The following is a 14,928-nucleotide window of genomic DNA, read 5'->3' as shown; positions in this document are numbered from 1 at the left end:
AGTATGAATTCTTCATGGCATAGGCTAAAGGCCTAGCCCCAATTTTCCTCTATTACAAGGTTGTTTATCTCGTAGACTGGCTCAAATTGTTCTATGAGAGGTTGCTAGTTCATCTATACTTATCTATATTGCATGCTTATCAATTGCACCTTTTTGGCTCCTTTTAAACTTTGTTCACCCAAGCATGCTAAGTAGGTTTACCATCATTTTAGCACTAGCTTTTTAGTTATTACTACACATCTACCTCTAGATGAGGTCTATGATAGAGTCTTCACAAATACTAGGCATTTTGGCATCAATCATTGGCTTTATTATGTCTTTCAATGTTGCAGCCCCCCAACCCAAGCTTATTCATATTAGTCTATTATTTTTGGATAACTTTTTAATCCCATATCCTAGCTATGGTTTTGACTTTTTGCCACTTAAGTGTATTTCAATATTCCATTACCTTTAGGCTACAACACTTAGTTGATTTAGTTCTTTTGACTTCACAAAGTGTCCGTATGATATCCCTTGCTTTTGCTTGGACGTTACTTTCCAATAGATGTAATACAATGGGGTCCATTATGTTTTTTTAAGTACACTAACAGTTTTATTTGCTCCATAAGGTTAATGACAAATTCATCTTGTGAGGAGGGGTTAGGGTGGTTAAGCTAACATGGTAGACAAGGATCCCTAGATTGGTTTAGGGAGTTTTTTCGAGAAGCATATGAACCACTTCTAAGATATTTTAGTTAAAATAAAATTTAGCCTTTAATGGATGCTTAGTTTCCATTCACACAACTACTCTAAGCTTGTTAATTGCCCTTATCATTAGTGAATTTACTTACATTCACATTAGCCAAGCATATGCTTCTTAGACTATAATGTTTACATCCTAGTGTCCAAACCTTCAATCTCAAAGTAAAAGTATAGCCGCATATAGGAAAATCTCTATTTTGAGATTATAATAAATGTTTGTGTAGTCTAAGCCTCTATATTATTTCTCTTGATTGATTTTAATCTTTTGTCTTAAATCATTGATCTACAACATTATCCTATTCTAAGCACAATGGTTTTGAGATACTATACTCACTATGTTGTGGAGAGAGAACTCGATCCAACACTAAGAATAATGGCTCTCCTTTATTCGACCAAAATGGTAAGGATCAACAACGCACCAATGATTTTGTGTGTAAAAGGATCAAAATGTTGAGGTATGCAAGCTCAATTTCCTAGACTTCGTGGACTTTCTTCATTATTGAGAGGTTCCATGCAATCAAAGACTCACCTATCTCTCACTTGCACCTCTCTTGCTTGCTCTTCTTGTAGTTCATTCTTACTCTAGGGGTACAAGCAACAAGGAAGAATAAAGCTTAATAAGCACTCATCACTATCTTAGCCTCTACATTATAGTCACAACAATGTAAAGAGAAGAAGCTCTAATGGTCTCATGACTCCTCTTGATCCACACACCTTTGATGCCTTCATCTTGAATGCATGAGCAAGCAAGAGAGAAGAATAGAAGAGAGAACTTAAGAGAGCAAGAGAGGAGAAGCTTTCAATCCCTCAAGCTCAAGAAGAGCTCCGCAAGATTGCACACGTGAGATCTAATATTTCATTATGTTGTTTTGATCTTTATATACAAGTTTGGATAGGATTTCCCCTCTTCTACTCAAGACTTTGGCCTTCTTTTGATAAGTGCAATGTGAGCATTTTGCGGCATGCCCATAGATATTAATATTTTATGAGAATGAGCCTGACACTTGGATTTTATAATGAACACATTTGCCATGGTATGCAAGGTATACATTAATTTGATGTCACTCAACACACTTGCCTGGCAAATTTGATTATTTGTGTGGATGCAAATTTATTTGGCTTTTGTGACTCCTTACTTTCATCTACGAATTGTTGACGAGTTCTTTTTTTGTTTAGTTGTGACAAAACTCAAGCTACATGTTATTCTATTGTCATTAGATAAAAGCTTCTTCACATGGTCAAAGGATGTCAGAGTAATCCTTCATGAATTTTTCATTTACCCACTTTGCATTCATTGTGGGTAAATAGTTAAAATTTAGCAAGAATTTCCATAACATAAGGCCACTTCCTATGATTCGATCCTTGTGAAGAAAAATTATGAGTGGCTGCATTTATTTTACTTCTGGTGGATCTTCAATAGCAGATTCTTCTAGTTGTGGTTGACAAAAAAACTCAAGCATATAAGAGACTTTATTGACTTTGTTAATGACTTTGAATAGTTCAAGGTATCTCTTAGACAGCCTTGGAAGCTGAAGTTTGACCAAAACCCTCTTAAACTTTCTTTTATCAAAATTTAGCAAAATATATTGGCCCTTTTTGAGAGATAAATGCTATCTCATTTTGCCAACTTGCTTGATTTATCATTCTTGATCTATTTTTGTCTTAATGGCTCAAATTTACTTCAATGTTGTTCAAGGTAAACTCATCAAGTGGAGAAATCCTATCTATTAGGGATGCTTGAAGCACTGATTGATTGAATCACAAAACACTTGCATAATTTCATTTGGACCTTTTTTAAGAAGCAAATGTGATGTCTTATTGAAACTACCACTATGACCCAAATCATGTCATGACCTAGGGTTGTTGTTGGAATTATGGAGTTGAAATGCATGGAATAGATTTTCAATTAAGTATCAAGTATGGATAGAGATTGCAACAAAGTTAGAGTCTTTTGACCTATCATATGGGTATTCAATAAGATAGACAAGCCCTAATGAAGGTATGTGCATCTCTTTGCATCGTTTCCTCAAAAAACAAGCACTAAATGTAAAGTGGCTCTCCTCTTTCTATGTCTTGCATAGGGAGGTATGCGACTTTGTTTAAACACATTATCTCCAAGAGGAATAGTGACACAAAATGATTATTCATGAGAATGTAACTATATTAATGAGAAGGTAACCATCTTTAACAATGTACTCTAGATGATAATCTTTCTTTAGATTGTTGCAAATGGCTACAAACAAGTTGATTTGTCATAAGTATTCCTCGTATCTTGGAAGCTTCCTAATGAGACAATAGCACTCTAGAAACTGCATCTACAACTTCATATGCTTCCTAAGAGTATATGTAAATGGAAATGTGGACAAGAAATTCTCTCATGATTCATGTTTCTCCTAATATAGGTCTGAATTTTATGTCACTAATTTACAAGACAAGGTGAATGAAGATAATGAAGTCAAAAAACAAGTTATTTGTACATAACAAGCACATATCTAGCTAGTTGAATTACTTTTCCTTGGCAATTCAAGACTATCTAAAGTACTCCATTAGAGTTGGCCTAATATAAGTGGAGGTTTTGGCGGATCATGTAATGGGTTAGAATAAATATAGTACATACTTCCACCTATAGGACTTGATTTGGTGCTTGCCATCTAACCTCAATCATGTCATAGTTAGACTCACAATAGAGTTGGATTAGTTGCATTGGAGTGAAGTCTAGATCCTTGAGAATAAATAGTTATATTTCACAAGATGGCACAATCATAAGTTTGTGTAATGTGCACATGTTGGCCCAACATCTAGGATATGCATATATTTTGACATAAGTCTTGGATTGGGATTCTACTACTTTTTTCCATATTATAAATGAAAATGGCTTTTGTATGATATAGTATTGGGGGATCCCATTTTAGGAGCCTTAGAATTACAAAAATACTAACCCAAAAAAATTAGGATGATATTCAAAAAATAGTAAGTTTTTGGCTTAATAGTCTTTCCTATATTTAGCTATTTTAACTATTGACGGTTGTCAATCAAAGAAAGCCTTAAAAGGGATAATGATGCCTTGTTTCGATTCATGACATGTGGCTAGTCTCTTGTCTTGTGTTACTCCACCTTCCCTCTTTGGACCTAAAAGCACCTTTTGCATAAAAAGATATCTCGTTCTTTCATTCTTTATCTACTTTTCCAGGGTATAATTGTGCATATAACAATTGAAGGTAGCCTTGACGTTGGTCACAACCATGCCTAACTTCTTCTTCCACTTCATCATCATCAAATCTATTGATTTTCCTCCTCTCGTTGTGCTATTTTTCAAAATAGCAAACTTGAAAATTTAACTACAACACCTACCTTCTCCCATCTCCAGTTCACAAAGAAAGGTATGATAATAAAGTGTTTTGTAACCATGAAAAACCATTGACCTTCGTTCTCTCATGCTCTCCAATTTCACTAGTTGGTTTGCTGTATAGTAAACATGTACATGTGAGCATATATGTGAATTCACACATTTTTTTACATGGTTTATGAGAGTGACTAATACTTCTCCTTGCTCTCATCTTGATTGTGATTAACCTCAGATGTAAGGGACTTGAATTGAGTAGAATTACCTCCATTTGGGGGCAAAGGGGGATTTGCCCATCTTCAACACTAGGTTTGTCTCCATCTCTTTTATGTGTCTATGTGCATGTTTGGTTTTTATTAATAGTTAAATTCAATCTCAATCATTTGTTATTTCAAATTCATTGAATTACTTAGTCATGGAAATAAGTGATATCATGTCATGTTAAGTAGATTACATTATATAAGGTGCTTAAAACTTTCCCTATATGTGAAAGATGCATCCAATGTTTCATGTCAATAATCTTGTGGAGTACCATGTAACCATGGTCCCTATCCCGACTGAAACCTGAAAATGGGACCCCTTGATGGGTCTTGTGGGTCCCTTTGAGTGTCCAGGCACATGATCAATAGGGTAAGGGGGCCAATAGATTGACACCTAACTTGGCACCATGTAAATGACCCCTCAATGGGTCTTGTGGGTTCCTTTGAGTGTCCAAGCTGTTTGATGGACACTTGGCCTAGGTGGAGAAAAACTTTGGGTCAAATTCAAAATAAAAAAAGTTTAAAAATAAATTTTTATCAAAACTAGTGTGCGGTTTTTGACCCCCTAATAGAGACTGTAGAGCCCATATAGATTGACATCGTGGCACCATTTCACTACCACAAAAGTGCAAGTCAAGGGTAGGAGGTATGCATGCAATTCACAAGGACATGGGCTATTGCAGGAGTGCAAGTCAAGGGTAGGAGGTATGCATGCAATTCACAAGGACATGGGCTTTTGCAGTCGAGCAAAACCAAACGCCTTTCCTCCTGAGTATTGAGTCCACAAGCTGTTGTCTCTCGCTCTCTCGCTCTCTGCATGTACCTTCAGATTTTGCTCTCATCTCAATCCTCGAGAATAAATTTGCAGACACCTCACAACAACTGACAGCAGCAACAGCAGCCGTGAACAACAACATCATCATCATCATCACCCTCCCTCGCATAATCATCCTCCTCCTCATCACGATCATCATCACCACACCCGTGAGAATGAGTATGATTTGGAGAGATTGAGGAAGGGTGAAGAGAGTTATAGCCGCCAAAGAGAGGAGGCAGAAGACATAAGTGAGGAGGTCGAAAGCACAGACATCCCTCCTGTAGATCGTAATCTGCCACTTGAGGAACAATGGCCTTTTGATGTCATCCTACACAAGGTAAGGTCTTTTCCTAAGTACCCAGTTTGCCAATAAGCAAGGCATCTCCTTCATTTACAATTTTCAGGCATTATTTAGAATGCTTAAAAACTACATTACACTGATTGTAGTCAAAAGGAAGAATAGTTGATCAGAATTGCCTGATTGTAGTCAAAAGGAAGAATAGTTGATCAGAATTGCCTGAGTGGGTAACTGACTTACGTTTTTGATTGTGCGTTTTGTCTTTCCACATTCATGGTATCTTCGTTTACAGATCTCCAATGAGGTTTGGCATCAGCAGCTATTGCCAGTCGTTACATGTTTCATGGATTGTCTTTCTTAAATGCTGTACATCACTTTCTGCATTTACTAGTGATTCTGTTTTATATTTGGAGCTGCAGGCATATAAACAAAACCATCCAGAAGTTCTGATCCTTGACCCACCAGAATCCATAAAGTAGGTCTTTGACCGTCAGTCCTTGCTTCAGGAAGTGGCGGCTCTGAACTTCCGTCATCCTGGAGGTTTTTACGGTGAACCTTACTGATCATTGTTGAACTACTTCATTTTAGGGTTTTACTTTCTTGTAGTAATAAATGATGGACTGGCACAGGCAAAGTATGCATTCCAAATCAGCTTGTTGTGCATGAAGTTCCTCTCTCGATTGGTGACAGAGTGGCAAAGCTGGACTTAAGCTTCCACTAGGTAAGGAAGCGCGCAGGTGACCCAGCTATTATCTTGGTAGCTCATACTGAATCAATGATTCTGTATGATTGACATTTGGTCCATTCTACTAAGAATAGCCTATGTTTTATATGGTCCAGTTGCCAAACCTCTCTTGGTTGATGGCACTGTGAAGTCTCATGCTCTCTCTCTAGCCTTCTCTAAGGCCTGTCTGTCTGAACTCAATCCACCCTTAGTACTCCAAGAGTTTGTCAATCATGGTAAGATCTTGTAGATCAGACTTCGTCAGAAATTGAATTGTGGTTTTATTCTACAGAATGAGGGCATAGTTGAATTGACAGCTGCTGGGGCAGAGGAGGATGTATCAACCTTTTTCACTGTATGCTGTTAATGTGTTTTTTGTTGCAGTCTAGCTTCTTCATTTTGCCCTATAAACTCAACTTTGGATAACCATTGCATGTCTTCCTACAACTCTTTCTTCTGAGAGCTACGGGTTACCTATTGCCTTGCTACATCTTAGCCCGTGCAATGAATGTTCTGTGAAACAGACGTCAACGCCAGGTAGGTTTTCAAATCAAGGTTGATGCTCATCCATCATTTGTTTGGCTCTTCAGCCGTGTGAATTCTATGCATCTAACTTCATGCAGGTTTCAAACACATGCACAGCTGAGCAAAATGGTGTTGCAGAGTGCAAAAATCACATCATTGCAGAGGATGAAAGGGCTCTCTTGGATGAGAAGCATATGCCTAGATAGTGTTGGATAGGGATAGTGTAGTGTGCAGTCTACATATGAATAGGAAACCGACCACCACAGTGCATGATAAGCTTGCTAGTTGGTATTCACCATTGGTCACCACATATTATGTGCAGCATGCTCACTGATGTGGATAGGAATGGTGTGGAAGGACAACCACAAGCTGGAAATTCACAAGCTTCAGCCAGTGGTTTTGACTACAACAAGTTCTAGCAGCCTATGGTCTTGGAGACTCAGAGCACATGCAGGAGGATTTAAGATGGTCGGAAACAGACAATATATTACTGTAGCAAGTTAGCCCACTCCCTTTGACTTTACAGGGTTTAGATCAATGCCAAACAGCCCAGAGAATTATGCAAGAGAGAGCGCAAATGTATAGCCATTGGTGGATGACATTCGTAGTTAGATAGGACTTCTGGATTAGCAGATCTTGAGCAAGAGTGGGTGTTCAGAGAGCAGTGCTAGAGAGTAGTCCACATTCTCCATCTACATGTGTTAGATACCAGTAGTGCAACATCCATACATGACAAATGTATTGGAAGAGAGGGAGTGCAAGAGGTTTTAAGATGAGTAGAGAATACTTAGAGGGTAGATGCTATGTATGAGGAGATGGATGCCTTGGAGTAGCAAGGTGATTGGACATAAGTGGACTTGCCTGGGGTCAAGCAGTATACAAGATCAAGGCTACCTGTCTACCATACATAGGGGTAAGTATAATCTAGACTGCATAGGGGTAAGTAGCATCAATAGCATGAAACAAAAATACAAGGGAGCTAGGATACCTATTGGCTAAGCTTGCATTGGTAGCATGGAACAAAAATATTGTTCATGCTGATATGCGACCAGCAACCATTCCACAAAACCATGCTGCCCTCTTACAAAACACCATTGGAATGAGAATGCCATTACATTGCTGCTCCTTGCCTCTTTTGCTTCATTGCATGGAGCCGTGCTACCCTTCTTAATCGAGATGCCTCGGTAGGAACATGTAGGGGTTGCAAGCATCCAGTGTCCACCACTAACCCCTCCCATAGGACTGCCCTCATGTGCCTTTCGGATTCTATGAGCTGTGCCTCCCATCACTTCCTTTCATCCCTTGCAAGCTTTTCATTTTCTCGTTGCATCCTCTTAGCTTTAGTGGCAGCCATCTTTGCTTGCTTGTTTTGTTGGCTCTCAATTCGTCTTCCTCCTTTTGCCATTCCAATTCCAGCTTCTTGGCATTTTTGGCTTTCATGGATTCGATATATCGGTCGGATGTGAGGATGAGTGAGTGAGAGTAGTCCACAAAGGCCTCCCCATGGACCCGATTGATAGTGACATTCTCCCTTGGCACTCGTAGGAGCTCAAGTAAATTGGGTGGTGTAGTTGAGATAGGACTTTGCAAAGGATTTGATGTCAATGGTGGAATGATTTCTAGTTCATGGCTGGTTGCAGCCATGCTTGAAAGCAGTTTGGCAGCACTTCCCTCCTATTCCTCAAGCACAGGGGTGCCGAGCACTCACTACAATCAAGATAATCTTGATCGGTTGTATTCTCCCTTGCATTTTGTGTCTCCAAATCTGCAATCACCTCATGCACATCCATGTTGTTGCATGGCATGTCCTCATATTGCAATGTGTCATGATTTAAAGGCCATATTCTAGTAGCACGAAATCTGGCTTTTATGGTGGACTCAGTGCATGCAATTGCAAGGGCCCTTGAGGCAACACCAGCAAGCTCTCCCTTTGATGCTTGAGTAGAGTATGTCCGCAGCTGCCACAAATTTCTCTCCTTTGTGAAATAGGACTTGAAGGGTTTGAAAACTGAAACATCCAAAGGCTGAAGCTTGTGAGAGGTGTGAGTTGGAATAGTGACAATATCTATGCCAATATCTTTTGCCTTTTGCACAACTTCAAGCCTCGTGTGGCTACCATGTCCATCCACAATCAGCAAATGTCGAGATGAAGGAGAGGGTGGGGTTGGGACAGCATGCTGAAAATGCTCCAACCATGCCTCAAACAACTGCCCCATCATCCATGCTTTGTTTTGCATGGACATTACAGCCCCTTATTCACACTCCAACAAATAATTTTGCATGGCTTTCTTGCCTTTGAAGATGTAGTACCTTGGCAAAGCATAACCAGCTGCATTTACACAACACAAGATAGTCAACCACTCCCTACTATCGAGGGTCATGCCATATACATTTTTGGACCCTTTTCCAGCTAAGACACGCATACCCCTATCCCTACTTCCTTGCACTCCAGTCTCATCGGCATTCCAAATATGTTGAGGAGGGTAATTATGCTGATTATACAATATGGCCAAGTTATCATGGAAGGTTTTCACCACTTCTGGCCTAACACTGATAGCTCGAGACCTATCAAGACTCTCACACACACAAATTGTGAGCTCTTGATGTCGCCGATAAAAACAATCCCACCAACTTTTCCTTGGGATCCCATTAGTGAAAGGGTTGGGTCGGGATTGGACTATCTCAGCTGCCTTCAACTTTAAACAATTTATAGATATCCCATGACCAGCGGTTTTGCATGCCAAAGGCCCAATCAACAAGGTCCTTTTTTTCTTCAACATGTAGTATGGTAGGTGGGGCCTTCATCCTTTTCTTTGTTCTCCCATCAATCCAATTTGCCAATGATGTTGGACTGGTTCTAAACTGCCTACTGCATTCTCTAATTGACGTACCTTCTTCATGAGCTGCAATTACCTTCATCAAATCTTCTTGAGACCATTTTCGTTGGTGTCTCTTCTTGGCACTACATTTAGATCGGTTCTTGGTTAGATGAGGCAAAGGGTTTGGTGGAGGCAAAGAAGGGCCCTCATTTGATTGGGCAGGTTCAGGGGAAGAAGGCCCTTCAGTAGGCTGGGATTGAAGGTGAGCATGTTTGGTGGTTCTAGTGGGACGTGCCCTCTTGTAGTGCAAATGGGTAGCTTTGGGAGGAGGAACACTCCAATGATTTTGAGGACAGCTCACCACGTTCCTTGATCACCTACGCAAGTTTGTCCTCTTGCTTGACATGGTGGGAGGAGGAGTAGACCAGCAAGGTGTTAACAAACACAATCGGTAAGAATGTATTAATAAACACAATTGGTGGCTGCAAACTGTAACAACAAAAACACAATGCTAGAAGCTGAGTTATTGTTGAAAAAAAATATATTTTGAGTCTACATCATGTAGTGAATACCTTAGGCAAGTAAAAATGCATATTCACGGTAGCGAACTTTCTTCTTTGGTTGCTGTTCCAAGGGTGGAAGTTTTGGAACTTCAACCCCTTCAGCTTCGGGTAGCTTGGGGAGCCTTGTTTTGGGCGATGGAAGTGGAACTTGCAATTTGGGAGATGGTGGTGGCTTTGGGGGTTGGACTGTAGCTGTCAATTGCTTCTTGATCATGCAAAATGCAGGAGATGCTACATGGATTCCTCCACATCAACAAATTCTATCCCCTTGCTTGTTCAGTAGTAGGTTGGTGCATAAAATATGGGAGACAAATGGATGTCTAGCTGCAAGGCATGCCTTGCACTCGAGTACACACAGCAGACATGGCAAGAAAAGATTGAGTGGGAAGCACTCTTTGTAGGTAGCATCAGGGCATAGTAGATGAGAAAAGGGGTTGGATTTCTTGTGGCAATTGGTTTGCAGCAGTAGGGAAGAACTAGACAAACTCACAAGACACTAGGCCTATGACATACAAGCAGGGAATGATCCTGGGAGAAAAGTAGCAGGTTTGCAGTTGGTAAATACTTTCTGGGAGTTGTAATATTTGGAGGAAAGCTGTGAGTTTGCAAGTTTGTATGCTGTAGATTTTGTCTGCAGCAAAAGCACTTGCAAAAAGCAAGCAGGGAATGATGTGGATAGATGAGAATAGATAGGTAAAGGTAGGGGGATTGGATACTCAGTTGCCGTTGAGGTAGAAGGACACTATTTGAATTCAAATTAGAGAGTGCAATATGATGATTAAGGTGCAATAAAGGCAGGATATTTCTGAATTGTCGAGCAGGTCGTGGTTGGGTAAGTGGGACCTTGTGGACTGGTTTTGTGGTATGCAGGGACGTGAAGAGGAGCAGGGAAGCGTGGAGCTGAACAGCAGCCGAGGATGAGAAGTACACTTTTCGTGTTGCTGTAAAAGAATGCGTGCAACATAATAGGGCCCTAGAGAAAAAGTGATGCAGGGAGAGCACGCTTTTCCAAGGGCCCAAGGGTGCACCCTATTTTTGGCCATCTTTTGGGGGCCGCACACTTTTTGGCCCCCGTACCCTACTGGTTGTTGTAGCGGTACACTTCTTCACAAACAAGCTGATCTCTTGAGCAGAAATCAGACAGGTGCTGTTTTTCAAAGACTCAATAAAGTAGCTGGCTCTTGCTTTTCTAACTGTAACTTTCCTACATCTCTTTTAATACAACTTACTGCACTTTTCGATTTTAGAAATGAGACAGGTGCTGCCTGCCTGCAAGTGTCTCTTGTAGGCCCAGCAGCCTACATGCATGCAGACAAGCGTCTGCATTAATGGCCTTATGTGCACAGCCCTTCCTGATCCTCCATACCTCCATCTCAAGCCATCAAGTCCGTCCTGCATTCCCTGGAGATTCATGAAGCTTCGATGCCATGCGTGCTCCATAATAGGTGCATGCATATATGTGTGTGAGAGAGAGAGGGGGGGAGGGGGGAGGAGATGTGTATTAACACAATTGAGAGAGAGAGAGAGAGAGAGAGAGAGAGAGAGAGAGAGAGAGAGAGCCGAGCGTGTTTACGAAAAAAAAAAAAGAGAGCCGAGCGTGACGACATGCAACTTGACTACTCTCACAGGGCAGCGAATCTTGCAGGGGGTGACTTCAGACCATGTGCGGGCAACCAAGATGAAGACTGTCTTCATTAGGACTGCATCTCTATCAGGAACAAGGTGGAGTGTTTTGCAGTGCTGGACACCCTGTTAGATGCACTCCGTTGGCAGGCTGTGGCCTGCAAGTAGGTAGCGACCTGCAGTCAGTTTGCAAGGTTTGGCTTGCAGTGACTGAGTGCCTGGCTGGAATGCAATTATTCCTGGCTGAGACTGAACAGGCACACGGCCATATTGTGAACAGGTATGTGGTTTTCAGACCTGTTTCTGCATAGACAGGGCACATAATACACGCAGCCATACACATTGTGAGGTGAAAGGCAAGCTGGGTCACTGATCTGGACAAGATGTAGGCATCTAGTGGTATTGATGTGGATTTCCTTGATCAGCATGTTGGACAAGGGGATGAAAAAGAATCGGCAGATTCTGACGTTGACACTTTGGCTGAGGATTTTCATGAGTTGGTGGAAGGGGATGAAATGGGCAAAGGCTAATGATTGCTGCTCTGGTTAGGGTGTTTTGGAGATGCCTCAGCAAGGTATTTGTGTTCCTCCCTTGCAGATGAGTCTTTTTAGTATATGCTTGTGAGTGCTAACAATCTTATGAATGATTGTGCATGCCAATGAAGGTAAAGTGAACTCTTTGCTAGATGGTGATCATGTGGTGGCTGTCCTCAGAACTGATATAGTGTTACAGCAGATTGTTGCCTTTCATGAGAGGGCAGCCATCTTTTATTTTATGGAAAGGACACCCCTGATTGCTCATATCAGAGCATGACTACAGTCAATGCTTTTGAATGACAATGTGCATCAAAATGGTGTTAATGGGCAAGTGCAGGCCTCTCTTGTGGAGGAGATTTATGATGGACTGAAAGGGTTCTTTGAGGTCCTCTTTCGTGCTTCGGATGCTCATGCGTGCATAATGCAGCATATCCCTTTGTTTTCGGATGGCTAGTTGGTTCATATGGTCCATGGAGGCCCGTGGATGAATTTTCGGATGTTCTTAGGTAGGTATGCCCAATTTGGATGGAGGTGGTTAATTTTCCTTCACATCTTTGGCGCCTGCTTCCTTTGGTTTTGAGATCTCTTGGTCAAGTTTTGGTATAGCCACGTTTGGCTTTCCACAACTGAAATAGAGCTTGCATAATTTGGGATATTGGAAAACCTCGATCCAATAAAAATTGATTTGAGGCACTTCGGCTTGCATATGTTGGTCTTGGAGCTGAAATAGGAAACTTTTGAAGGACGCTGCTTTAGATGTGGCCAATTGGGCCATTTCATTATTGAATGCGATCAAAGTTCCAAGGTTTTATGACATACTTTGAATTCTAAGGTGTTGCTTATATTGCTTATACAGGTTGGGATTGAGGGTGTCAATCCTCCACAACTTATATTGCTTACTCACAAAAACAATCCTCCTCAACGTATATTGCTTACAAGCACCTGAGAATGATTCTTGGGTTATTCTGGTTAGGCACAATGCTCAATAGAAATCGTGTTTGATTTCTACGTATCCAGATTTTGATAGTGTTACTCAAACTTTTCAATGTAGGGCTAAGGGATTTTATTCCAAATCTCGATTGTCACATGTGCTTGTAGCTAGGATGGTAGATAAAGGTGCTTTTGATTTTGCTTTGAGATTTGATGCTTGTGGAAGGTTGTTGCCCTCCTTTAACATGCTCCGTGCTCGACACTAGCACTTTCCTCCCTGTGCTTCGATTGTTGGTTTGCAATGGGTGGATTTGGAGGATGCGATTTTCATAGTGAAAGGGAGAGATTTCATGTTGTCAAAGCTGTGTATGCTAAAGGAAAAGCAATGATTCAATAGTTTTTCTCTCTTTTTTTGTTCATCATGAAACTTTCCTTATGGAGTGTCAAAGGGAATTCATCATGGCCAGTAAGCAGTATAAGTTGTTGAGGATTGTTTTTGCGAGTAATTGGGATGCTTTTTGTGTAGTGGAGCATAAACAACGCTCTTTGGCTAGTTCCTCCTATGTGTATAAGGGTTATGTGGTATTTTTTAGTGGTTAGATTTTTCATAAATCTAGAGTTATATTGGCTATTAGATCTTCGTTGCAACTATTCTTGCTAAATATAAATTGCTGGCTTGTTGGGATACATTGCACGATAATAACTGCTAGACTCCTACTTTCTTTGCTCATCTATGCTAGAAATATGCTTTGGGAAAATATTGTGTTCGACGAATGAGCAGGGTGACATGGTTACTATGCTTGCATGTATCATTTAGATATGCCTTGAATATTATAATTTTATAAATCTTTATTGGGTCCACATGAGGTCCTTTTTGAAGCTGTTCACTTTGCCCACAGATACATTTGTGACTTGGTCCAAAATCAGGTTAAGTGTGAACGGGTAGATTTGATGGGGTTGGATATTATTGAGGTTGAAGTGGAAGATGTGCTGTCCCATTTACCACATAGGAAAAGCCCTGGCTAGGATGGGCTCCATAATGAGTTGTTTTCAGCCCATGTTGAACAACTTAAGGATCCACTCACTCGCCTTTGTTAGCATGCGTGGAGATCCAATTCAATTCCTTTGGATTGGAAGTTTGCTGCTATTTAATTGCTGCCCAAGGTTCCTTTCCCATGTGCCTTCAAACAATGGAGACCTAGAGATATGGGTTTCTTGTGCAAAATCTTTTCTAAAATGAGTGCCAACAGATTGTAGAAAGTATTTCCATAGTCGATTCATCCACATCAATATGATTTTATTAAGGGATGGAACATTATGCATAGCATTTTGAATGTTCAAATGGGATTTGATTATGCCAAGGCCTCTGGTTAGCAAGTTTTGGTCCTTGTAAGTCTTCTCTAAATGATACTATCAATAGGGATGTTGTGGCATATATTGCACTTAATTTGGGGGGGAAGGGGAGGGGCGTCATAGATAAGATTGCCTTGTCTTGTTCTTTTCATCAAGGATGTCCTCTTAGTCCTTTACTATTTGCATTGGTCACCTACTTGATGCTCTCTTTAATGGATAGGTTGGCTGATAATGGGGATATCATTGGTTTGACTCTTTCTAGTGGTGCTTAACTTTTGGGTCAATATTTGGTAGACAATTTCTTTATGTTTCTTAAGGTTGACCTAGACTAATATGAATTGGACAATGGCTATTTGGAGTTTGTTTGGTTAAGCTTCGGGGATTCATATTAATGAT

At 40.6% G+C, this 14,928-nt stretch overlaps 1 protein-coding gene and 1 pseudogene across 5 annotated transcripts in view; one reads left to right on the top strand and one right to left on the bottom strand.

The window, feature by feature from the left end:
* Positions 1 to 4,951: 4,951 nt before the first annotated feature.
* The window catches only part of LOC148016513 (mRNA splicing factor, thioredoxin-like U5 snRNP), a 34,437-nt gene continuing 24,460 nt past the window's right edge, over positions 4,952 to 14,928 (top strand). The window contains exons 1-2 of one of the 5 annotated variants that reach the window (XM_087664312.1): positions 4,955 to 5,498; positions 5,879 to 5,999. Coding sequence is in view for 2 of the 5 variants with exons in the window: in XM_087664313.1 (XP_087520439.1) it covers positions 5,482 to 5,498 (17 nt within the window). In the remaining 3 variants the exon portion in view is untranslated. Of the gene's footprint in view, positions 5,499 to 5,878; positions 6,009 to 14,928 lie in introns of all 5 variants that reach the window. The other 4 variants (XM_087664311.1, XM_087664313.1, XM_087664309.1 and 1 more) reach the window with 4 other exon arrangements.
* LOC148016514 (MFS-type transporter clz9-like) lies at positions 8,306 to 9,131 on the bottom strand (annotated as a pseudogene).

Source organism: Lygodium microphyllum, chromosome 23, assembly GCF_053477565.2.
Source record: "Lygodium microphyllum isolate KBCC chromosome 23, Lygodium_microphyllum_v1.1.10, whole genome shotgun sequence".
Classification (NCBI taxonomy): domain Eukaryota; kingdom Viridiplantae; phylum Streptophyta; class Polypodiopsida; order Schizaeales; family Lygodiaceae; genus Lygodium; species Lygodium microphyllum.
This window is presented reverse-complemented; position numbering and strand designations above follow the sequence as displayed.